General features: G+C 38.1%; 1 protein-coding gene across 1 annotated transcript; it reads right to left on the reverse strand.

The window, feature by feature from the left end:
* Window positions 1–2519: 2519 nt before the first annotated feature.
* On the reverse strand, window positions 2520–9686 carry LOC123767587 (RAS oncogene family member Rab2). The gene is given in 8 exon segments (XM_045757344.2): window positions 2520–2865; window positions 5901–5977; window positions 5980–6028; window positions 6030–6050; window positions 6052–6082; window positions 7811–7935; window positions 7937–7987; window positions 9532–9686. Coding segments are annotated over 8 exon segments (501 nt in total). The 5' UTR covers window positions 9580–9686; the 3' UTR covers window positions 2520–2766.
* Between the last annotated feature and the right edge of the window lie 16929 nt (window positions 9687–26615).

Raw genomic sequence — 26615 nt, forward strand, 5'->3', positions numbered from 1 at the left:
AAAGTATAGGGATAGTATGATTCTCATCTTTTAAATAAATAAAAGGCTTATAATCCCTAGACCCTGGTTCATTTGAAACATTTATCTTCACATAATAAACTGACACCATACTATGACAACTTCTATCAGATCATGTGAAGATTACTGCAATATTCTACTGTCTAGCTGAGTTGGGTGATAATTTGCAGACAAATTCAAGGGTAAAAATCAAGGTAGGATCCGCTATCACACTCGTGCATTACACACTGGTCTTAATGGCCAAAGTTCAAATTGTAGTAGTTACACTATGTAAAAAGTAGTTTTATAAACATGGTCTAATTAGGACAAAGCTTAATATTGCATGAAGTCATGAATTGTCATCCAAACTTAAGTACTGTACTAGATACCTGCCATTAAAGACCAGCAAAACGTTTGCATTTCTAGTATCTTCAATATACTGTACATATTGTACCTATTGTTTGCTTTGGTTTTTTTAAGTTTAAAGAGAATAGATGTCACATTAGATACAAAAGGCCCACCCTACTTATTACTGTTTGAATAGCAAAAATACTTTCACACACACACTTTGTTCATGGATGATTTGATGAAAACCAGAAACAAATAGCTGAACTAACTATTGACAAAGAGCAAATAATAAAAACAAAACTAAATTAAGTAAACCAGTATTTTTGGTTTAGGTTTTATTTATAAAAAATTTAAAGTCACTTAACCATAGTAAGTTGTTGTATTGGGATTAACTGGAGCCAAGTCTAACAAACACGTCATACATGTCATCTCCATTGAGCATACAGGTATTTCAGTTACCTTCATTGAAAAATCTAAATACAAAACATTTATGCAACTTCATTACTGACTTAAATTTTAGGGCAGAGGAGCTGTGTCTGGCTTCTGGAATGTTTATACCACTAATGTGTTTAAAATACAAATTTAGAAATTCCAACAACAACAAAAAAAAAAAAAGCCTCATTGCCTTCTGCACTGAAATAATGTAAATTTCAGCTAACTAAGCAAAGTATATACACCTATATAGCTTGTGATTCATTTACTGTTATTTTTAAAAATCATCGATAGTCTTCACCTTTAGGGGAAGAATACATAGTATTAAACTATTCATCCAGATCACTATGTATAAAAAAAATTCCTTGATTTTGAAAGTAAAGTTTAACTAAATTTATTATAAATTTATTAATTTAGGACATGTTGAACAGTGAACAATAAAAGTAATGACCCAATTATGCAGTCAGCAAGCATTATGGTTATTATAAATAATAACTGGCATATAAAATTCATGAGACAAATGCGCTAACATTGTAGTCAAGCTTACCCTTGATTCAGGAATATTCCTTGCTTTATTGAGGCCTACACATCAGTAGCTGCTGTCACATAATATTCTGATAGTAAATAAAACTGGGATTTATAGGCAACTACCATAATACTTGCCTTGAACGCCTAATGCCGCTTTATCAAGATTGAAACTGGCAAATTCAGTATTTTTTTTTTAATACAAAGAAAATTAGAAAAATACTCCAGGTCCACTAAGGGAATTCCATGCAACTAAACTTAAACCATACACACCAGGTATAGAACTATCACACAAAAGCCAAGTCAAACGTTATCAGAAAACATTGCCATTTTATTAACACCAACACTTTTGATCACCCTAACATCCCTAGTATTTCTCAAGAAATAACTATATATATGTATATTTTTGCAGAAATCAGATATTTTGAAGGGTCATAATTAAGCTAGCTGAAACAGTATAAGAGGTCCTTGGTCTAACATCAATAGAGAATGAATGGAAATGTAATCCAAAATCCTTTGATTCTCTATGCCACACAAAGGTATTAGCCAATATGAGCTAAACATTCTAAACAAGCTAACCAAGAAGCTGGGCCCCAGTACCACAGTAACAGCTGGAAACATGCAGGTTACAATACTGGAGGTACCACTCGTCCCAGATTATAATCCATAGCCGAGACTTTGGTAACCTAATATTTATAGAAGACTAGTTAATAAATGTTAAACTTAAAAAAGCATTTCATAATCCTATAATAAAGCTATATAATGTATTTGACGTAAGTGTTTGAGGCTAATTGCAAGTATTAAAAAAATATGTACCAGATATTTATGTTAATTCTTTTTAAAATTCATAACTGCTACTCCTGTGCACCATATACAAATCTGCCATCATATACAACTGGTATATGCTGTGATGGCAAAGCCTGAAGTCAACTTTAAGCATTAGTTGCAGATTTTTTTCTCTTCAATGACCTGATATTTATAATTCCTGTGCCTGTGATTTATCCGTAAATCTGTATTCTGGATACATTTTAGTGTAATTGGAAGCTAAACACTTTTAGTTAATGGGAAAAATCAACTGCAAAACACACACTCCTTTCAATCAAAATATACATCAATATACATTATTTTCACATACTCCACGCACAACTCCCCTATCCTTACAGTGCAATAGACCACCACATCTGGGCTTGGCATGATAGTGATGAGTATAAAATCAATTCAATTCAATTTTGGTTAATTCCTTGTTATGCTGTTCAGACTTAACACATGCCTATCATCTGATTTAAATCACTGGCCAATATCATTTCTCGGCAAGTTATGCTCGTCAGCCTCAAAGTGATACATTGGTGCAAGTGCCGAGAGCTCATAGTCATCCAAAATAAATCCAAGTCTGTTTTCTCCATTGATAGATCACTCTCATCAACCTCATGATTATCAATCATGTAGTCTCACAAGTGAGAGAGATTAGCAACAACCACCACCTTGTCCACCAGCTGCTCCTTGATTTCCAGTTAGACCAGCTCCACTTGGAGAATGTTGAGGTCCAATCTTTATGCCATTAGCCTGAAAATACACATTACAAAGAATATTCAAGGAAAATGTATAATCACACTACTTAAAAATAGATTGACTAAAAGAAAGTGTTCAATGTAATGAAATGCCTCTTTCTGATAAGGCCTTTGTGACTCCCTGAAGCTAGCTCAAAACATAGCTCCCCCATTACTTAATCATATCAGCCTCTGGAGTTCTGTATGGCCTACTGGGGAAAAAAAAAGACAGAACCCGACTTCCTTCACTGAAGCACATGGAATAGGGGATCATACGATCACTCACCGAGAAACCATCCAGAAGGTACTATAAATAAAGCAATACATACAACTGCAAGGTTTACAGAAAGCAAACCACTGAAACGGCCAAACAACTATGCAAACGATTCACTCAGAAGCTAATTATGCATAGCCACTATAACAGGCAATAGCACCTCCAGGGAGCTCCCAAGTTCCATGTCATTATACCTTACAGTCCAGAACACTAAAAGAGCTATGAACCGATGCACCTGGGAGAGGAAAGGGGGAATAAGAGAGCCATTGAGGTCCATTTCAAAAGAGGCATTTCATTACATTCCATGCTAGCTTTCTGAACCTACAGAGCTTGAATACCAGCCCATGATGTAATTGAAAAGGTGCAAATTATATAGTACTGTACTGTACATATTTTAAGAAAATCACTTACTCTACATATTTACATGAAATTAAAAATATAAAATTTGCCTGTTGTTTTAACTCAACCTAAAATTGTTCCCTAACCTAAAATTATGCAAGTACTGTACTTAGGAAACTGGTTTGAATTCCAGATTACAGGTCCTTGGCAATTAGGATCTTGCCTAGTATCTATCTAGGCCTGTCGCCATTTTTCATTGATTTCCTTAAGGCTCAACTCTTTACTGATCCAGAATTACTTAAATTAAAAAAATCTGGGTTTTCACTGATGGAAACAATCATTGTCCATAAGTGAATCCTATTTTGTACTTTCTGGTGTAGTTTCATTTTCTTTGTCGTCTTTTTGCGATATTGCCACTAATACCAGATAATTTTAACTTCAATTACATCATAACCTGCATTGTTGGTACCCTAATCTTGATTATTGCCACTCCTAGGGAGTACCCAGGATGCAGGTTCAAAACCTCCTCATGGCTCCAACTGATTTTCCTCATTTATCCATCACATTATTGTGATTTCTTTGTGCATAGATATCCTATTAAAGGAAACTATTTTAGTAAGGAAAAATTCTTCAGATACATGGCTAGCTCACACGGTTAGGATGGTTCTAGTTATTTCAGTGGGGGAATAGAAAAACTTTTACAGTACTAATCGATAATTGTTTTAATATTTTATGTAATTTGTAAAATTTATTATTATTAATGAAGTTTTAATGTACTATTGTATTTGCAAATACAGTAGTATTTGTAAAGAGGCCACCATGCATCTGTAATAAACTAGACTGATATGGTCTGCATCTTGGACTTCATCCGACTCAAGTGACTATCAAACTGTTGTAATTTTCTATAAAGTTAATCAAAGATTTGATGTAGTGAATGCCAAATTAGTGAGTGGTCATTATAGGCAACCTTAACCCCTTAGGCTGCGATTATCATCTATTGACGATCTGTGGTTATCATCTATTGACGATAACCACAGAGGACTGTGGTTATCATCAGAAGATAAATTATACAATTGTCTGGGATTTACATGTATGATGCAAATGTGGATGTAATAGGTCTAATTGGATGTAAATAAAGAAAAAGAAGTGATAAAACAATAAGTGAAACATCTGAGGATAAAATGAGAAGTGTCAGCAAAATTGAGTACCAGGCGTTGACAAGTGCCAGATGCAGCCTTGCAGAGTGCCTCCACCCAGTAAAACTATAAATACTATATTCACTTATATTGTTGTGTTTTTCTTACATTTTGTATACAAATGAATAATTTTATAATATATATTTTTTTTTTTGGGGGGGGGGGATTTTTTAAATTTTGTGCATAGGTGGGAATGACCATTTTTCCATAGCTGCTGTCCAAGGGTTAAATAGTAAATATTAGCCCTTAGATAATGACTATGGAGGAATGGTCATACCCGCTACACACACAAAAAAAAAAAAAATAGTTGTTCTCTATAGAATTATTAATTTGTATGCAGAATATAAGAAAAACATGAAACTATGTGAATATTTATAGTTTCACTGGGTGGAAGCACTCTAAGTCTGCACCTGGCACTTGTCAATGCCTGGTACTAGATTTTTCTGATGATTCCCATTTTATCCTCAGATTTTTCACTCATTGTTTTATCACTTGTTTCTCTTTATTTACATCCACAGAAAGAGCTTATATATCCATATTTGAATTGTACATGTAAAACCCAGATAATAATTGTTGAAATCATCAATATGATGATGACCTCATTCCCCTAGTAACATTCATGATGATTACCCATTTTTACCATGAAATAGTAACAGGATTTTTTCATAGTCAAAGTACATTCCATTACATCTACATAGACCTATTATATCCATATTTGCATCATACATGTAAAACCCAGTTAATAATTTTTTATTATCCATATGATAACTTCATTACCCTGTGAATCAACAGTTGATGATAACTGCTAAAGGCTAAACTATTTTTTTTTTTTTTTTAACTATTGCACTTGCAAATTAGAAAATACGATATGTACATTTGATTTTTTTTCTGTGTTATAGCCTTCTTTTAACTACATGCCATGTGCTTGGTCCATACTGTGCTAATGTGTTACACGAGTAACCTTTCATTACTCGTGTAATTTTTTAGTTCACTGTCAAAAACGTTCTGGAGGCAAAGATCGAGAAAAATTTTCAGGAGTTTCAAATTTTGATTAGATATCATGCAGTTTACAAATGCTGTACCAGCATAGGCTAAAGCTGGACTTAAACATTTATGTAGCAAAAAAATACAGTACTGTACCTTGATTTGATGAAATGAGTCTAGTCCCAATTAATCTATATTTGTCCAGTAAATTGTATCATACTCATTCTTACAGAACATTTCAATTTATATAATACTTGCCTCATTATGAACATCGAAGACTCCTTCTTGTATCTTTTCATAAATTTCCCGAGCTGTGTTAATGAAAGCCTCTTCACATTTGCTGCTGTTTTAGCAGAAGTTTCCATAAACACTAAACCATGTTCTCGGAGCAAAAGCTTCACCTTCCTCCTCGTTTTACTTCTCGCCGAGAGTCCAAATCACTGTAAAAGTCATTTGTATCAAAATCATAAAGCAATTTCTGTAACAATCTTAAAACCTTATGTAATACCACAAGAAGCATACTAAAGCAGGTAATACTAACCTATACTCCATCCAATTAATCTCTACAAAAACTGTAGATACAGAAGGGCAAAATAGTTCAAATTTGTGTACCTCCATAAAATTAAAGCGGAAGGCTTCCACTCCAACATCACAATCTTTGCGATAATCTATATTGATGACAGTCCTGTGCGCTTATTAAACAAACACACACTGGCAGTAGGGTAACTAAATAGTGACCATTTAGTACAGAGTAAATGAGAGCAACTAAATTCCTCTATTATTTGCCTGCTGTAAATCACCACAATAGCAGAAAAAACAAAGCTGTCATAATTTTGTTAAAGTGTTGTAAGCTAGCTTGGCATATTTTGAGCATCACTCAAAGGACACCAAAATATGCCATTTAGTGATGAACATTCATTTGTGTGACATTTTAGTGTATATAGATTTTACTCCCATACAACAAAAATGTAATAGCTTTAGTTTGCTTTTCATTGTACTTTTCCTTAAGCTTTCATTTGAGCAGTCTCCGTGTTGAAGTGGTAACACACTCGCCTGAACGTTTCATGAATGCTTTGGCCTGGGTTCGTATCCTGACCGGGAAGGATTTACTTGGCACCAATCCTTAACGTGTAGCCTCTGTTTACCCAACAGTGAATGGGTACCTGGTTGTTAAACTATTTGGCTGGTCGTATTCCGGAAAAAATTAGGATTAAGGACTTGCCCAAAATGCTATGCGTGCTAGTGGCTATACAAGAATGTAAGAACTCTTGCTTATATACAGTACTGTATAAATAAAAAAGCTATCACAAAGGACTGACCTTCTCCCTGAGCATAAGCACCATTCAGGTTTGCAAAGGTTTACATAAAACTTGACCCATGCATGAAGGGAAGTTGTATCTGCCGATACATACTAAGGTGTGCAAGGACACCTAAGACTGTCACTTTGCTGCAGGCTTCGACCATTTAGCAGGTCATGCATGCAGTCAGCAAGTACCATGAGTAGAGTACCCCAGAAATGTCATCACTGCTTGATATTATAATGGAAGGGGACACCCCTTCCAAACACTTAACACCTCTCTTCCTCACCGTCTTCCATACGCCAACAAGAGTCCTCCATAAAGGTAAATTACCTATGAGTAGTTTTCTGTATAAAACGTATTTTTTAGTTAATATTTTGAGGGTGTGGAAGCGCCAACTTACGGACCCCATAGCAGCCAAAGTAAGCACAATTTCTTTTTTTTTTTTACATACCCATACTGAGGGAAGGGTTTTTGACACTATTAAAAAAGCAAAAAGAATTTTTCCAGATAATTTATTTCCTGCGCTCTGGTGGGGGTGTCATATTTGGAGGGAACGCAGTTAAGGGTTAATTTGTTGACATTGCTGCAGGAGGCCTGGTCGACGACCGGGCCGCGGGTCACTGAAGCCCGGAATCACCTCAAGGTACCTCAAGGTAGGACATAACTTTGTGTGGATTTGTCCATTTTTCTGTATCCAATTTTATTTAAGTCTTATTTTGCTCATGGCATCCCAAAATTTGAAAAAACATATATATTTTCAGAGCAAGTTCATTCTTATCTGAAGAATGTCAAATCTGGCAGTAATAGTGGTAATGGTGATACAGCATTAGGGTTATCAGAAATAACTGGTCAAATTTGTTATCTCACCTTTTGTTACCAATGAGCATAATGACCATGTTGGAGTTTGAGTGTTGACGGGCATCCTCCAGCCACTGCGTGAGGTGGTTAAAGGTTTCTCGCCTAGTGATGTCATAAACTAAGAGTGCCCCAGCCCGCACCTCGGTAATAGGATCGGGTGATAGATCGGAATGCTTCCTGGCCAGCCTGTAAATTAAGTACTACATATTTCACAAATTTCATTCTAAAGGCTTGCCAACTATTACAAATATTGTAATAAGGTTTTAACTTATGAAAGCTTTCCGAGCTTGGGTTGCTCCTTTAAGTATGATCTGCTGTGGGTCTATTGACCAATATTGGAAATATCACTGGGCAATATTTATACACCTGGCACCACAGGTTACATTTCAAATAACCCATGAAAATAATAAAAAAAGCATTACATAGCATTCATTGGCATATTGAGAGACCACCAATAGGGTTGTCATCGTAACTACCAACTGAATCACCTGACCTTCAGATGTAGAATTTGGTGAAGTTTTAAATTATCATCAGCTCCGTTTATATATCCTATGGAATTGATTCAAAATTTCACACTAACAAAATTATTTACTAAAATATTTGACAACATCCTAAAGCCAAAGTGATAACTTGAACCTGGGGAAAACTGAATATACCGTGACATTATTTAGTGACTATTCAGCACGATAGCCAGATTTTTTACTAAGCAGAATAAGAGATATTTATGATTACCTCATGAAAGTCCTCTAAACTAAACATTACTTTCCTGCATTATAAAGTTGTAAAGACAAGTTAAAAAGTTACTATAATTGTAAAATCTGAGGACAATTACTTGCAGGAAATTTTTTTGCAAATTAGCAATTTGTTAGAAAGCACAAGTGGCAACTCACCATTGTAAAACCTACATTTTGAGCAATTTAAGCAAATATAGTATATTGGTATATATTTCTTTTTGTTATCTTCTGCAATTCTTCATGAATTTTTTATCATGCTGGAAAAATTTACTCAAGGTGGGGCAACATACACTTTTAAAATTTTAGCCACACATGGTTATAAAAAACTAGGATTTACTATCAATACCAATTTTAAGTTGAGAGAAAGGTGTGTTAAGATGAAGTCTAGAGAAATGCACTTCATGAAAATACATTTTGATGGTACATATGCAAACAAGAAGTATGGATACGATGGATACAATACTATGAAACAACGTAAGGAAATGCAGTGTTCATGACAAAGATCCTGGATTGGATTTCTGTGGCAGAACAGAGATGTTTGGGCATGTTTTATTTCACTTGACGTGGGTTGTATTCTGAGAAAAATCAGTAGTTAGCCTTGGAGGACCTTAATAGGTCTAACAGTCTTCCTATCCACAACAATTGTAAACCAAAAATAAAGGTAGAAGAAATGCAGGTAGATTGCATATATGATTTCTAGTTAGTAACAAATATTAATATCCTAAAGTGTCACAGGCTTGTATTAGAACACTGATAAATGTTTTGGGGAAGTGATAGGCAAGAAAATTAGATAAATCAATTTAGTCAGCATTCAAACCAAATGGATGTTTTTATTTATATACAGTACTTCCAGGCTGAAACCAGGAAATGTTATTTTCAATGTCTCAAACCCTTTCCTAATTGTAATATTTTCCTATCGTTCAAGCAATAACTTAATCTTTAAACACAAGTATTTCAATATGCTTAAATATAGTAAATTCTACTATATATACTCACTGTGTCCCATATCTGAAGCTTGATCTGTTTATTGTCAATCGTGATCATGCGTGCACCAAACTCGACTCCAATTGTTAGATCATGGACAGGTTGAAATCTTTTGTCTGTAAACTGCAGCAAAAGGCATGATTTCCCACACCTGTTAAATAATAATGGAAGAGCTTGGATTAAATTATATATATATTATATACTGTATACATAAATAGTAAAAAAAAATGTTACCAGCTGTGTCTGGGTATAAGTGACAGGATGAACAACCCAGCAGGTTTTCTTCCTATGGGGAGTGTTGTACATGCTGCTATGGCGGTATGTCCACTTAGGTAATTAGATTCATTATATTCATTATAAATACAGTCTCCGTGGTGAGTGGTAAGACACTCGTTTGGCGTTCCGCGAGCGCTTTGTCATGGGTTCGTATCCTGGCCGTGGAGGATTTACTGGGCGCAAATCCTTAACTGTAGCCTCTGTTTAACGCAACAGTAAAATGTGTACTGGTTGTAACAACGTTTCTTCGCGGCGGGGATCGTATTCAGGGACCTGCCCGAAACGCTATGCATACTAGTGGCTGTACAAGAATGTAACAACTCTTGTATATACTGTACTGTATCTCTCTATCTCTATCTCTCATATCCATATTTGCATCATACATGTAAAATCCAGACAATCTTCATATGATAACTGTATTACCTGTGAATCAACAATCGATGATAACCATTTTCGAAGGGTTAAAATATTGCACTGGACTCGCTATGCTTAAGGGGGGAATATAAATTATTCTTCTCATAATTCCCTTACTTTACCTCGCAAGGCAAGGTATGCGGAATCATAAGAAATACTGGACTCATTATCACGTTAGTGTGATTTCTGTGTGTAATGATGTAAGGCGAAGAGGGAGAACGGCCTATTGACATAGCTCGAGTGCAGGAGGGAGTTTGTGTAAAACCCTGGTTTGTGCCTCGGAGAGGCTGCGGGATCCAGTAAGTTCAGTAGAACTTCGGTTTCAACTCTTTTACCCTGTCGTAGCTCAGTCGATTAAGGCAGTGTCTGGGATGCTCCCGGACGCAGGTTCAAATCCTCGTCACGGCCCTTGTGGATTTGTTCACTCCAAGAGGTATTGTTACACCTTATCTGGACACTCCTGAGTTGCCAAAGACTATATCATCTGCATCACTCCACAATAAAAAGTCCAAATTAAAGGCTACAGCTCTTCTGATATACTCCAATAACATATTTGAACAAAGTTTTTAATTTAAAATTATTATGACAAATATTCTAATAATTTTTACATGACTGTGCATGGTTCTGATGAAAATAGATTTTTCCCTCTGCAAATTTATAGGTGATATTAAATATATATTGATCACTTTTGTTTCCAAGCTGATGTATGTTCCTTAAACTACTGTATAGGATAACACAGAGTAGACATCTAGAAAGGTAAATTATGAGTAATAAATTGTGTGTCTGTACACTAGCATCAGATGTTCCAGACACTAAAACGTGTACAATACAGTACTGTACATATCTTTAAATCAATTAAATAAGGTATAAATTCAAGCCAAAGACCATGTTACCTTGAATAGTATCAAACCTTTGCAAAGAGTGGTTTCCAAGAAATTATCCACCAAACATTAGGGTACCTGGTATCCAATCCAACACCCCTGATATACCAGAGTTCTAACACCTACATTATCAAATATCCCACAATCTGCAATGCTAGCCTAGGAGTATTGCCTAATAGTATTTGAAGATAATACTATATTCTAGATGATTATTCTGGCAAAATTATCTTACAAATGTGTGATGCGTCTCTTCCTTTGGATACTAGCGCTAGGGTGCTTGGATACTACCTGCACAATTTTTCTAAACACTTACCTATGGAAATATTAACTAAAAAGTATTATACTAGATATAGTGTCCACTCCAGTGTAATATGAAATGTTGCCTTTCAAGTGATAGTTATTCATTAGAAAATGTACACTATTTTATAGTCCACTGTCAACACCTGTAACTATATTATGTCCAGCAACTAACGACTTTACCGGAAGCTAAAATGGGCAGAATCTATGCGACAGTGTGGGACCATTGCAGTGTACATGTAACTTCCTAATAAAAAAAAAATACTAAAGTTTTAAAAAGCTTATACTATGCTATCTACTAGATTAATTAAACATAAATGTACAAAACATGGTTCAATCAAACTGAGAAACAGGGCAGTTTATATATTTCCCAACAAAATTTACTGTTACTTAATGTTCTTGTGGATTTAGCCATGGGACTCGTTCCCTTTAATAATAATAGTTTTATATATATCCTAATTAAATACATTATCATGAATAATGTGGTATACACCATTTTACAAAAGACAAAGTACTGTACAGAAGGCTGTTACTGCAACCCTTTAGCTGTAGTATGTTATATGTTTTCTGCCACGCCTATGAATGTTTGCGAGATAAAATCGCATATCTTTTGCCGAGTACGGATGAGGAAATATTATTAAAACAGCCTTTACCCAAGCAATCGATTTTCGCCATATTGGAGGAACGCGCTATCAGAGTAGTTTCTCCTTACTTGTTGCCGCGTTGGCTTATACAGGCTTTACAGTGACGCTCTGTTGTATCTCACGGTACTAACCAGTGTCTCCAATAATGATATACTTGAATAAATAAGCGTAGGACATCTTGATAAAGAGGCAGAAACGTGTGACGTAGATGAAAACACGGAACAGCTGACAACGACAGCTCGACTGACACACACCGTCGACTTCATCCACCATACTCTCATGAAAACAAAGTGCGTACTTGAAATTACTGGGTTATATTACCTTGTTTGCTGATCTTGCTTACTTGATTTGACGTTATAAATAAATCTAATGTTTGTGATAAGCTGTATACACTTTACACATATGCATGCTTAAAATGTATATCACGAAACAAAATATTCCCGTTTTCTACGATACACATTGAAGTCGAGACTATACATCATAGACGTCTCCTAAGCCAGGAATTGATTCATGCTGTTGTGAGTCACATGTTGGGCGTTACACTACAAATTTGTTTTACATTTACAAATTGCCAAATTGAATAATGTTACTAACGTATTAGATAAAACAACATTATCAATGATTTTACAAAAGTATAATAAGTTTGTCGCCTCATTACTGTAATTTTCTGTGTAAATTCATAGTATTTGGCACTATAGTTTTGCGATCGATATTCATGCATATTTAGGTGCAATTTTAAATTATACAAATGAGTAGTCTTTTTTTTAAACGAAGGTTGAAAGCCTTATGGCTAGCAAAACTAAACCAGACACATTATTAAGGGATGAGTTTTCGATATATTTAATTAATAATACTGAACCAATTTGGGAGATATTAATCCAGACCACTACTGTAAAATGTCCAGTGTACTCGTACAAGTGGCAACAGTTTCAACCTCAACAAGCCACGATCTAAGCTACACAAATGAAGACGCTTTTTCATGCAGTTATAAATTGTAATCCATGTAATCGCCTGTAGGTGATGCTTTTACATTTGCGATTTAAACAGAGAACCTCAGAGAAGGACTGTTTGAGAAATGCTCGAACGTCATCAGTTGTGAGTAGTATGTAATACACACACAGAGATCACACTAACGTGATGCATCAAATGAACAAATCATTTGATTAAGGCAATCGATTAAGGCAGTGTCTGGGATGCTCCCGGACGCAGGTTCGAATCCTCGTCACGGCCATTGTGGATTTGTTCGTATGTAATACATTTTCATTCATAAATAAGGGGATTTGGCGGCTGGATTAACGAACATTTGGCCTTTGTTAGTGAGGACGGGTTGATGAACAATGAAGTCGAGAACTCTTGAGTTGTTAAATTCCGGTCTCATCCTAGAAATTTGATAAGATTTCATGGTGTTACGGACTAGTCTAAAAGAACTTGGAAGTGAGTACATTGAAATCGCTTCGAGTGAAAGGGTGACTTTTGTATTCCTGACCACGTATTATAGAGGACGAAACGTATCTAAAAAGTAATCCTATACGATAAAAAAATACCCATATGTTCTCTAATACGGTGATTGCGGCAGTTACAGCCCCGCTCCTGTGCCGTTGCAACCCGTTCTCGCAAATTTAATAAGTCAATATTGACTTATTAGTTGCGTGCATAGGTGACATACTAAACATAATAGTTTCCCTTGAAAAGCTTCATAGAAAACACTGACCTTACCTAACCTACTTAGTATGTTAAAATAAGCATCTTATAGCTTCGTAATTACAATTGTTACTTAACCTATTATAGGTATAGGTGAGGTAATAATTGTAATTACGAAGCAATAAGATGCTTATCTTAACATACTAAGTAGGTTAGGTAAGGTCGGTGTTTTCTATGAAGCTTTTCAAGGGAAACTATTATAAGTATGTCACCTATGCACATATTTAATAAGTCAATATTGACTTATTAAATTTGCGAGAACGGGTTGTGGCGGTAAGTCCACTGCGGGCTCACCATAGCTCGTGCTACTTTGGAACTTTTGTTCTAAGTAGCTGAATCTAAAACAACAACAACAACAACGGTGATTACCTGGTTGATACCTGGTAGATGGGGTTATGGGAGTTCTTCTACTCCCCAAGCCCGGCCCGAGGCCAGGCTTCACTTGTGAGAGTTGCGGCATCGTGTTGACTTGAATGATTCTCTCTAGTATGGTTGGAAGCTTTAGTTCTTCCCTCATGTTGATGATTCTTGTGCATCTTGGGGCACCAAGAATTATCCTCATGGCTTGAACAAATCCACAAGGGCCGTGACGAGGATTCGAACCTGCGTCCGAGAACATCCCAGCATCCAAGTAAATTCAATTGAATTTCTGGTTACAATTCTTTTACCATGTTGTAGCTCAGTCGATTAAGGCAGCGTCTGGGATGCTCTCGGACGCAGGTTCGAATCCTCGTCACGGCCCTTGTGGATTTGTTTAGCCATTACTATGTAACTATTGAGTTTTAAAGTACCGTTTTCTGTAACAAATTGTGACAGATTTTTTCAGTAGATTTTAATGGTCGAACTCAAGATTTGTAACTTCCTGTATTATCTGTCCTCTAACTTCCTGGTATAGTTATCCTGGTTGAAATGACATCATATACGATAGAAAGTTGCCAGCATAGAGCTTAAGCTCCTTCTTTTAATACCTGTCGTGGAACCTGTCCTCTTAAAAATAACATCGTTTTTGGCCGTTTGCCCATATGGCCGAATTTGGACGTAATTTGAAAATGAAAAAAAAATGAAAATAAATTTGGGATTTTTTTTTCAACAGTAGTAAGTTAAGGGTTCTCTGATAGGTTAGGTGGGAAATTCTCATAAAGTTTCAAAACGTTATGAGTAACGTGAATTTTTTTTTTTTTTTTTTTTTTTTATTATTATTTTCTACCACAGACGTGGCCACACATTTACAATGCTAACCAGCATATATACATTTTCTTCTGTCCTCCATGGACAGGGTTAGAGAAGTGTTAAACATACAGTTCAAGGGTTTATTGAACACTCAACCACAGAAGGTGATTCGGTGCTTTTAAAATGCTAAGCTAACCTACATACGTAAATACAAAGATACACAGATTTACGTACGCCCTACATAAAGTATTAGATGTGTCTTTTACATAGGGTCATTAATGTACATTCACAAAGGTGAAATGTAATTCTGATCAGCTTCCATATTTGCTTTATACCCATACATATACATACACACACACACATACACATACACATACATATATACACACATACATGCATTCACATACATTTGTCTCATTTACCCTGACAGGGTGAGGTAGCTGATAAAGAAACTAGTGTGCAATTAAGCACTTAATCACTGAAGGTGATGAAGGTGCTTTTACAAGCGTAACGTGAATTGAAAGTCATCTGTTCTAACCTTACAGGAGTCAGCCGGACGACTCAACAGAAAACGGAACAGTACGTCACTTTTGTGAGTCGATTTCATTTCAAATTACGTCCAAATTTGGCCATAGCCGCGCATACGAGCCAAAAAGTGACGTTATTTTTAAGAGGACGGGTTGGTCTAATAGCCTCGGTCGTATCCGGTTCGAACAGATGTGTGTACGGTATAGGCACCTCGACCGTGGAAGTAGTTGAAGCAACAAATGCAAGGTTGTTGGTGTTTCTTAGCATGTATAATTAGAGGTGTGACTTATGATGTATAAACAAGCCGATGACATACCTGGTAACCCGCACTAATTACCCTTCTCTCGGTGGTGTGTGGAGGGGAAGGGAGAAGAGAAACCTTCTCTTGCCTTATTCGACAACATCCTAACATTTTGTTTACGACAGTTTTACATATATTATCACTTTACATCTCTCCAGATTGATAGTTGATTGTATTTGTCGACTTTTTATATGGAGACGAATATTTGTCTTTGAGTATTTGTTTTCTGCAGACGTCTTTGCTCCGGGTGGAGTAAGGACAGGAATAAAAGTATGATGAATCTTCGCTTAGTGCGTGATCTGAAACCTGAAACTGTCTTTTAAGCTGGCCACATATTATTATTTATATTTGTCTAAGAGGGCACAGAACAAAAGTTGTATTCGACAGACAAGTTATGGAAACATTTCGCGTGGTAAAAGCTTATTGTGAGGCCTTATCAAAGTTGAATAAAGACGTTTAGCTTCTTTATTGGTACATGACTGTCAGGAGGTTTGCAATACCATCAAGATCAATGTCACTCTTCATCATGCTTCAACACCTGTCGGCTGCTATTTTAATTTTTCCGCAAATATATTATATATATATATTATATATATATATATATATATATAATATATATATATATATATTATATGCGAACAAGCCTGAATGGTCCCCAGGACAATATGCAACTGAAAACTCACACACCCCAGAAGTGACTCGAACCCATACTCCCAGAAGCAACGCAACTGGTATGTACAAGACGCCTTAATCCACTTGACCATCACGACCGGACATAATGAGGTGATAGCCGAGGCTATTTGAACCACCCCACCGCCGGCACTCGGATAGTTATCTTGGGCATAGCATTTTACCAAATCACCTCATTCTTTGGGGCACACGTGGGGAACACAAATGCGAACAAGCCTGAATGGTCCCCAGGACAATATGCAACTGAAAACTCACACCCCAGAAGTGACTCGAACCCATACTCCAGAAGCAACGCAACTGGTATGTACAAGACGCCTTAATCCACTTGACCATCACGACCGGACATAATGAGGTGATAGCCGAGGCTATTTGAACCACCCCACCGCCGGCACTCGGATAGTTATCTTGGGCATAGCATTTTACCAAATCACCTCATTCTTTGGGGCACACGTGAGGAACACAAATGCGAACAAGCCTGAATGGTCCCCAGGACAATATGCAACTGAAAACTCACACCCCAGAAGTGACTCGAACCCATACTCCCAGAAGCAACGCAACTGGTATGTACAAGACGCCTTAATCCACTTGACCATCACGACCGGACATAATGAGGTGATAGCCGAGGCTATTTGAACCACCCCACCGCCGGCACTCGGATAGTTATCTTGGGCATAGCATTTTACCAAATCACCTCATTCTTTGGGGCACACGTGAGGAACACAAATGCGAACAAGCCTGAATGGTCCCCAGGACAATATGCAACTGAAAACTCACACCCCAGAAGTGACTCGAACCCATACTCCCAGAAGCAACGCAACTGGTATGTACAAGACGCCTTAATCCACTTGACCATCACGACCGGACATAATGAGGTGATAGCCGAGGCTATTTGAACCACCCCACCGCCGGCACTCGGATAGTTATCTTGGGCATAGCATTTTACCAAATCACCTCATTCTTTGGGGCACACGTGAGGAACACAAATGCGAACAAGCCTGAATGGTCCCCAGGACAATATGCAACTGAAAACTCACACCCCAGAAGTGACTCGAACCCATACTCCCAGAAGCAACGCAACTGGTATGTACAAGACGCCTTAATCCACTTGACCATCACGACCGGACATAATGAGGTGATAGCCGAGGCTATTTGAACCACCCCACCGCCGGCACTCGGATAGTTATCTTGGGCATAGCATTTTACCAAATCACCTCACAAAGAATGAGGTGATTTGGTAAAATGCTATGCCCAAGATAACTATCCGAGTGCCGGCGGTGGGGTGGTTCAAATAGCCTCGGCTATCACCTCATTATGTCCGGTCGTGATGGTCAAGTGGATTAAGGCGTCTTGTACATACCAGTTGCGTTGCTTCTGGGAGTATGGGTTCGAGTCACTTCTGGGGTGTGAGTTTTCAGTTGCATATTGTCCTGGGGACCATTCAGGCTTGTTCGCATTTGTGTTCCTCACGTGTGCCCCAAAGAATGAGGTGATTTGGTAAAATGCTATGCCCAAGATAACTATCCGAGTGCCGGCGGTGGGGTGGTTCAAATAGCCTCGGCTATCACCTCATTATGTCCGGTCGTGATGGTCAAGTGGATTAAGGCGTCTTGTACATACCAGTTGCGTTGCTTCTGGGAGTATGGGTTCGAGTCACTTCTGGGGTGTGAGTTTTCAGTTGCATATTGTCCTGGGGACCATTCAGGCTTGTTCGCATTTGTGTTCCTCACGTGTGCCCCAAAGAATGAGGTGATTTGGTAAAATGCTATGCCCAAGATAACTATCCGAGTGCCGGCGGTGGGGTGGTTCAAATAGCCTCGGCTATCACCTCATTATGTCCGGTCGTGATGGTCAAGTGGATTAAGGCGTCTTGTACATACCAGTTGCGTTGCTTCTGGGAGTATGGGTTCGAGTCACTTCTAGGGTGTGAGTTTTCAGTTGCATATTGTCCTGGGGACCATTCAGGCTTGTTCGCATTTGTGTTCCTCACGTGTGCCCAAAGAATGAGGTGATTTGGTAAAATGCTATGCCCAAGATAACTATCCGAGTGCCGGCGGTGGGGTGGTTCAAATAGCCTCGGCTATCACCTCATTATGTCCGGTCGTGATGGTCAAGTGGATTAAGGCGTCTTGTACATACCAGTTGCGTTGCTTCTGGGAGTATGGGTTCGAGTCACTTCTGGGGTGTGAGTTTTCAGTTGCATATTGTCCTGGGGACCATTCAGGCTTGTTCGCATTTGTGTTCCTCACGTGTGCCCCAAAGAATGAGGTGATTTGGTAAAATGCTATGCCCAAATCACCAAATCACCAAGATAACTATCCGAGTGCCGGCGGTGGGGTGGTTCAAATAGCCTCGGCTATCACCTCATTATGTCCGGTCGTGATGGTCAAGTGGATTAAGGCGTCTTGTACATACCAGTTGCGTTGCTTCTGGGAGTATGGGTTCGAGTCACTTCTGGGGTGTGAGTTTTCAGTTATATATATTATATATATATATATAATATATATATATTATATATATATAATAATATATATATATATTATATATATTATATATATATATATATATATATATATATATATAAATATATATATATATATATATATATATATATATATATATATATATATAATATATATATATATATAATATATTTTTTTCGGAATATAGCCGAAAGAGTATTGAATAATATTGATTATAATAATAATATTGAGTATTGAAAAATATTGAATATAGCCGAAAGAGTAAGATTAATGATTCTAACACAAATCTTCTCAATATTTCTTACGTTTTTCTTCACTGTCGAGGGAAGTTGAAAAATTAATCTCCAAAAGTTCATTTTTACACTTATAGTCTGACGCCTGGGGATGCGTTTCGCAAGGTACACCTTACATTTTCAAAGACAATTTTACCGTGTTTAACATCGGATTATATACTCTTTGGGTGAGGTGGTGGATGACAAGGTGGGGGGTATTAAATATATCAATGAATAAATGGATCAGAGGGTATTAGTAGGGTCATTGGATGCTGTGTCTACGTGACTCTGGGGTCTTGAAGTGGGTAGAATGTAATTATGTGTTAGCTGGTTGTTGATTGCTGGTCTGGACTTAATATGTAGTGCCTCGCTGATGTCCAGTCTCCTGCTGTCGTTATATATGTAGATCATTTCAGTGTTGCTTGTCATGATGTCTCTGGGGATGATCTGGTTGAGTATAGTGTATAAAGTATATATAGTATATAATTTTGTACAGCAAAATTTGTTTTTTAGTTAGTCATCACGTGTTCAAATTTAACTCCTATATGCATACATACATTAGTTTCCATTCTGAATTTTGTTGCAGTTCTCTGTAACATTTCGTCACCGACTTTTCTGCATTAGTTTACAATTACCCGTTATAAATAGCCATGAGTACAATTATTGGAAGCATAGCTACTTATTCTTCATGAATAATAAAATGTCCTTATCTGAAAGAAACATGAAAGTTTAAAGCAATGGATATATATATATATATATATATATATATATATATATATATATATATATATATATATATATATATATATATATATGCAATTGACGATCACAAAACACTGATCATTTTATGCGGAAAATCCACAGAGAAATATGAAATGAGGTGAACGTTTCGGCTTGTTAAAGCCTTTGTCAACACCAGACTGACTGACACCAGTCACCACCAACACCGTCAGTCTGGTGTTGACAAAGGCTTTAACAAGCCGAAACGTTCACCTCATTTCATATTTCTCTGTGGATTTTCCATATATATATATATATATATATATATATATATATATATATATATATATATATATATATATATATATATATATATATATATACATACACACTCGCCGCTGACATGCAGACTGAGAGACACAGACATCGACATGAAGACAGACTGTTAATACTTTATAGGGGTCGTAAAGCGGAGGAGGGTGAGGCTAGGAGTGTGTCTATATGATTACCGTGGCGGCATGGGCACCTCCTCCCTGGCCTCAGAGGCCCCGCCCAACCAGTCACCACCATAATGACCACACACGTAACCCGATACTTCACCTATACAAAAACAATCAATAAGGCGGCTGAATGAATGGGATAGGGCACCATGCGTAAAATTGTGACGTATAACCCTCATGTAAACATGGCGACATGTGCGTTGCGGTGACGTAATACGTCAGAATTAAAACTGGCGCCACGACCTATTTGGAAACTGAACGTTCGGTGTTTCTCAAGAATTTTTTTATGTGCTTAAAGGGAACTTGGAACATTGCTGGTCACTGCGGGGTGTGACGACGCCTCATATTTTTATTTGTATTTTTATGTTTTTTATCTTATATTTTTGCTTTCAAATGTCCACCTTTCGAGGGGTGAGAATAAACGATATATGATAAGATAGCATCTACTTTTTTCAGTGTCACTGACGTTACCTCCATGTAGTAACATTAGCAGTAGAATTATGCTAGCAATAGAGGTACACATTAGGGGGCCTCGCGGCTGAGTGGACAGCGCTTGGGGGTCGTAGTCATATTGGACCGGGTTCGATTTCCGGGGGAGGCAGAAACAAATAGGCAGAGCTTCTTTCAAAGTTACAACTCCGCTCCTGTGCCAGGTAAGTCCACTACGGGCTCACCATAGCCCGTGCTACTTTGATCTTTTTGTTCCGAGGAGCTGAATCTAAAATAACAACAGATTCTTTCAACAACACCTTCTGCTTCCTGGGGATGTGTGTGTGTGAGTGTGCGCGACAGAAATATATATGTAGTAATTATAATAGAGGAAAATAGATTGGTTAGAAAGGTGGAGTCCAAGAGCTAACAGCTCGATCCTTCAAGCACACACGTAAATACACACATACACATTGCGCTTAATAACCTAACTGGTCCTAAGGCTTAAATTCTTACATAAGTATCTGTTAGATTAGTGGAGCAAACTTGGAAGGTAATTATGAGAAGTAAGCGGTTAAGCAGTATGAGTTTACTGTATAACACTTATCCAGACTGGCAAATGAGTGCTTTACATGTTAATACTTTATTCAAGTGTGCTTCTCAATATCGACCAGGTTTTATAACACTGTCCATCACTCCAAAGATTAATAATATGTAATTCTCGTGTTTAAAACATTGTGTCAAAATTTGTAATAATTATAAAGTGCAAACTTCATCTGTAGCCAAAGTTATAACTTATATATTTCATGTTTTGTTAGTTATGTAGTGCGCTGTAGGTGGTTGTGCAACCTATCCTCTCGATTTGCCGCTTTGTAAAAATGCATTTGTTTTGCCTTGTCAGAAACTTACGAACCAAACCACCTAACCTATCGAGGCCGATTGATAACAAGCGTCGATATTGCGGTGCTTTAATATTTATTAACACGCAGGAGTTTTATCGGATTGGTTCTGTTAAAAATACAATGTATTAGGTGAGGGGGCCGGTTGTGTGTATGGTAGAGTTAGTTTAGTTTAGTTCATTTATTATGCACCCCATACCCATCTTGTGGGCGGTAGTGGAAAGGGTTACAGAGGCACATAATGGGCTCAGGGACTGAACCCCACAATTCATTTAGCTAAGCAAGTTACAATCTTGATGAGCTAGTTACAAAATTCAATATAAGTCATCACATCAACAATGGGTTCGAGATCGACCTCAAGTACAGGTTCTAAATTAAGCAACTGACATATGTGGAGAAATAGCTTATTTATTGCTACTGAATGAAGCAATCTTAGAAAGCGAAAGACAATGCATTCTGCCACTGTCTCAGTCCTAGTCTAGTTATTCTGGCGCCTGTGTACCTTGACCGCTCGCTAGTGCTCCACAAGGCACACAGATTGCCACACAAGTCATCAGTATCTTACCTCAACCTCAGTCCCAGAATAAAAACATAACAGTCAAGCAAGTAGAGTTAAGCGCATCTCCTTAAACAAACTAATAAATCGAGGGTGATTGCCTTTACGACCATTAAGTGTTGTTAGCATGCGCGGCAAATTGTACTAGTGCGACAATATTCCAGTTGAAGAGTGTTAAGAGTTGTGTTTAACATCCTGAGCACGTGTGGTGCTGAAGGTATTGAGAATACTTGTCACAGCAACTTCTGCAAGGTTGCAAGAACTTTAATTCCCACCAGCTGCAGCACAAGCACACTAGGAACTCTGGTGGTCATTATGGTAGTGTTAGGCTAGGATTAGCCTCCTGTGCTGAAGTAAAATTTTTAAGTGAGTGGTTTGACTGAGCCTACACTAGCAAATAATACATTGTAAAGTTTTAATTTGATCCTGCATTTGTACTCACCAAGTTGTGCTTGCGGGGTTGAGCTTCGGCTCTTTGGTCCCGCATCTTAACTGTCAATCTCCTGTTATACAAGTTTCTGAGCTTATTGAGCTCTTTTAGAACTCAGGGTTTTAGAGCTCTTAGAATTCACGGCTCAGCGCTAAGCAATAAAATCACACAGAGATTTGTGGGTGTGTGTAAACACAAAATTTGTAACACATCAGCATGGGTTCAGGGATAGCAAATCATGCCTTACAGGATAAATTGAATTCTATGACCAGGTAACAAAAATCAGGTAAGAATGAGAGGGGTGGGCAGACTGCATATATATGGATTGCTAGAAGGCCCTTGACACAGTAACATATAAGATATTGAGATCTTGAGATATTAAGGTCGATATTGAGACAAGCTGCAGGCAAGCGTGAAAGGGAATGTACTTCATTGGATAAGGAAGTACCTAAGAAACAGACATCGAGTCACTGTGAGAGGTGATGTCTCAGTGGCGCGGCGTCACCAGTGGACTCCCACAGGAATCAGTCCTTGGACCTATACTGTTTCTGATATATGTAAATGATCTCGCAGAGGGTATTGACTCGTTCCTCTCAATCTTTGCTGATGGTTCACAAATTATGAGGAGGATTAAAACAGAGAAAGATAGTATGAGACTACAAGATGAGCTAGACAAACTGAAGGAATGGTCCAACAAATGTCTACTAAAGTTCAACCCATGTAAATGTAAGGTAATGAAACTAGGAGGAAGAAATAGGATGCCAGACACTAGATACCGATTGTGAGATGAAGTCCTTCATGAAACGGAAAGAGAGAGAGATCTAGAAGTTGATATCACGCCAAACCTGTCTCCTGAAGCCCACATCAAAAGAATATCATCAGCGACGTATGCAAGGCCGGCTAACATCGGAATTGCCTTCAGAAACGTGTGTAAGGAATCCTTTAGAACCTTGTATACCACATATGTAAAACCAATCCTGGAGTATGCGGCCCCAGCATGGAGCCCGTACCTTGTCAAGTACAAGACGAAGCTCGAAAAACTTCAGAAGTATGCCACTAGGCTAATTACCTAATTAATTGTAATTACCTAAGTGTTGTTACAGGATGAGAGGTACGCTTGTGATGTCCCGTCTTCCCAGCACTCTTTGTCATATAACTTTGAAATTACTGGCGGTTTTGGCCTCCTGTGTGTGTGTGTGTACTTATCAAGTTGTACTTACCTACCTGTGCTTGCGTGGATTGAGCTCTGGCTCTTTGGTCCCGCCTCTCAACTGTCAATCAACTAATGTACAGGTTTCTGAGCCTATTGGACTTTATCATATCTACATTTGAAACTGTGTATGGAGTCAGCCTCCACCACATCACTACTTAATGCATTCCATTTGTTAACTACTCTGAAAAAATCTGTCTAATATCTCTGTGTCTCATTTGGGCACTAAGTTTCCACCTGTGTCCCCTTGTTCGTGTCCCGCCCGTGTGTGTGTGTGTGTGTGTGTGTGTGTGTGTGTGTGTGTGTGTATGTGCGCGCATGTGTATGTGTGTGTGCGCGCGCGCGTGTGTGTTAGAAATATATGTAGTAGACATGATAGAGGAAAATAAATTTGTTAGAAAGGCGGGGTCCAAGAGCTAATAGCGCGCTTCTGCAGATACAAATAGTAAACACAAATGTCAAATACACACACACAAACTTTGCCTTTTCCCATATGGGATACAAGCGTCGGTGGGCGAGTGCAGCGTTGTCTGTATAATTACCGTCCACCAATTATAACCTCACCCGTCTATAAAACCTCCCAAAATACTGGAATATAGACACGTAGATAGTGCACAGGGTGCTATTTACATCCATATATGTTCAGCCAAGGATTTTGCCTAATATATACAGAAATTCAATTGGTTTGTCTTCGTCTGCATAAAGTTTTTAGGTATTAACTCATGGCATAAATTAATAAATATTAAATTATAATTTAATATAGTGGACTTCTTACATTATAACTGAAATATATATATATATATATATATATATATATATATATATATATATATATATATATATATATATATATATATATTTACAGAGAAAGATACAAGTCAACCAAGTACAGGGAATTAGATCACCGGTACAACTTTGTTCCTATAGGATCTGAGACCCTAGGCCCATGGGGGAGAGAGTGCAAGAAGGTTTCTTAAACATCTTGGTTCCAGGCTCATTGACACGACAAGAGATCCTAGAGCGGCAAGTTTTCTCTTCCAGCGCTTCAGTGTCGCGATCCAGAGGGGGAATGCCCACTGCGTCCTCGGTTCCTGCCCGGCGTCGGAGGACTTCGAAGAAATCTACGTTCCTTTCTCTCATAGTGGAATCAACAAAAACACTGGATAATAGCGTATAAGTGCCGCCAGTTGGAATAAATAAATAAATAGACACAGGTTAAATGGATGCTACATTGTACTGACGTGCTATATTGAAACTTATACGGGGGATCTAATTTGTACGTGCCAGGGCTTACATTAAGGCTGTTGACTGTTTGATCAGAGCGGACTCGATCACATTTTGTTCAACGAAACCCAACTTAGAAGAAGTTATGTCTTGGTGTGCATTAGACGATGGTAAGGTGTACCTAAGTGCAACCTGGATGTTAATCGTTGGATGTGTTTAATATATAGTGCTTTGGGTGTATATGTAATCTTCTATTGCCGTTGTGCCTGTTGATTGTTTACATGTTGCTGGTCAAGATATCTGGCGGTGGTCTGATTGTGTGTAGACACTGCTATTTTTTCCATTTATGGTGTCGGTTTAGACATCATAAATGTTCTGGTGCATGGAAGGCCAGCGAGTTCAATTAAGGTTAGTATACCTCTGGATGTGTTTGTCTAAGGATCAACAAAATTATATTGCACTGTGGAATATATCGACAGTTTTTTCCTTTCTGGTTGTCAATAAACCATTGCTGGCGCTGCGTTTGGGTGTCATTCGTCCCTGTAATCTCTTTACTCCTCATAAGGACTGTTCACGCCGTAGGTCGGGCGACGGACCCCCTATTGTAACCTTTCTCACCCGGCAGTTGAAGCAACGTCTAGACGGGCGTGCGGCTAAAGTCCTGTCGACACAACCAAGAGCCTCGTTCCGCCAGGTCTTGAGAGCCTCGTTCTGCCAGGTCCCGAAGGCCTCTTGCCGCCAGGTCCCGAAGGCCTCTTGCCGCCAGGTTCCGAAGGCCTCTTGCCGCCAGGTCCCGAAGGCCTCTTGCTGCCAGGTCCCGAAGGCCTCTTGCCGCCAGGTCCCGAAGGCCTCTTGCCGCCAGGTCCCGAAGGCCTCTTGCCGCCAGGTCCCGAAGGCCTCTTGCCGCCAGGTCCCGAAGGCCTCTTGCCGCCAGGTCCCGAAGACCTCTTGCCGCCAGGTCCCGAAGGCCTCTTGCCGCCAGGTCCCGAAGGCCTCTTGTCGCCAGGTCCTCAGGGCCTCGTCCCGCCATACACTGACGATGGTGACGCCCATAGCCATAACATTGGCTGGGCTTGATGATATTCAAGATTTACGGGCAGGCTATTTTGTCTGTACATGGTCAGTATGCTCCTCGCTCTGGCGTGCTCCGGATGTACAATACTTCCCACTTAGCCATGTGGACCATATCTGTCTGTCACTGAGGTCATGTCAATCATATGTCGTTGAGAATAGATTCGCTTACAAAATATATTCATGCATATATATATATATATATATATATATATATATATATATATATATATATATATATATATATATATATATATATATATATAATATATATATATATATATATATATATATATATATATATATATTAAAATTTGTGATCGTTGATAGAACTTTGTCATTTGTGTATTGTCAGGCGCCTTTAGCAACATTCATCAGTTCCAGTAAAATGATCCTTAGGAGT

This window comes from Procambarus clarkii, chromosome 67 (genome assembly GCF_040958095.1).
Source record: "Procambarus clarkii isolate CNS0578487 chromosome 67, FALCON_Pclarkii_2.0, whole genome shotgun sequence".
In the NCBI taxonomy this organism is placed as follows: Eukaryota; Metazoa; Arthropoda; class Malacostraca; order Decapoda; family Cambaridae; genus Procambarus; species Procambarus clarkii.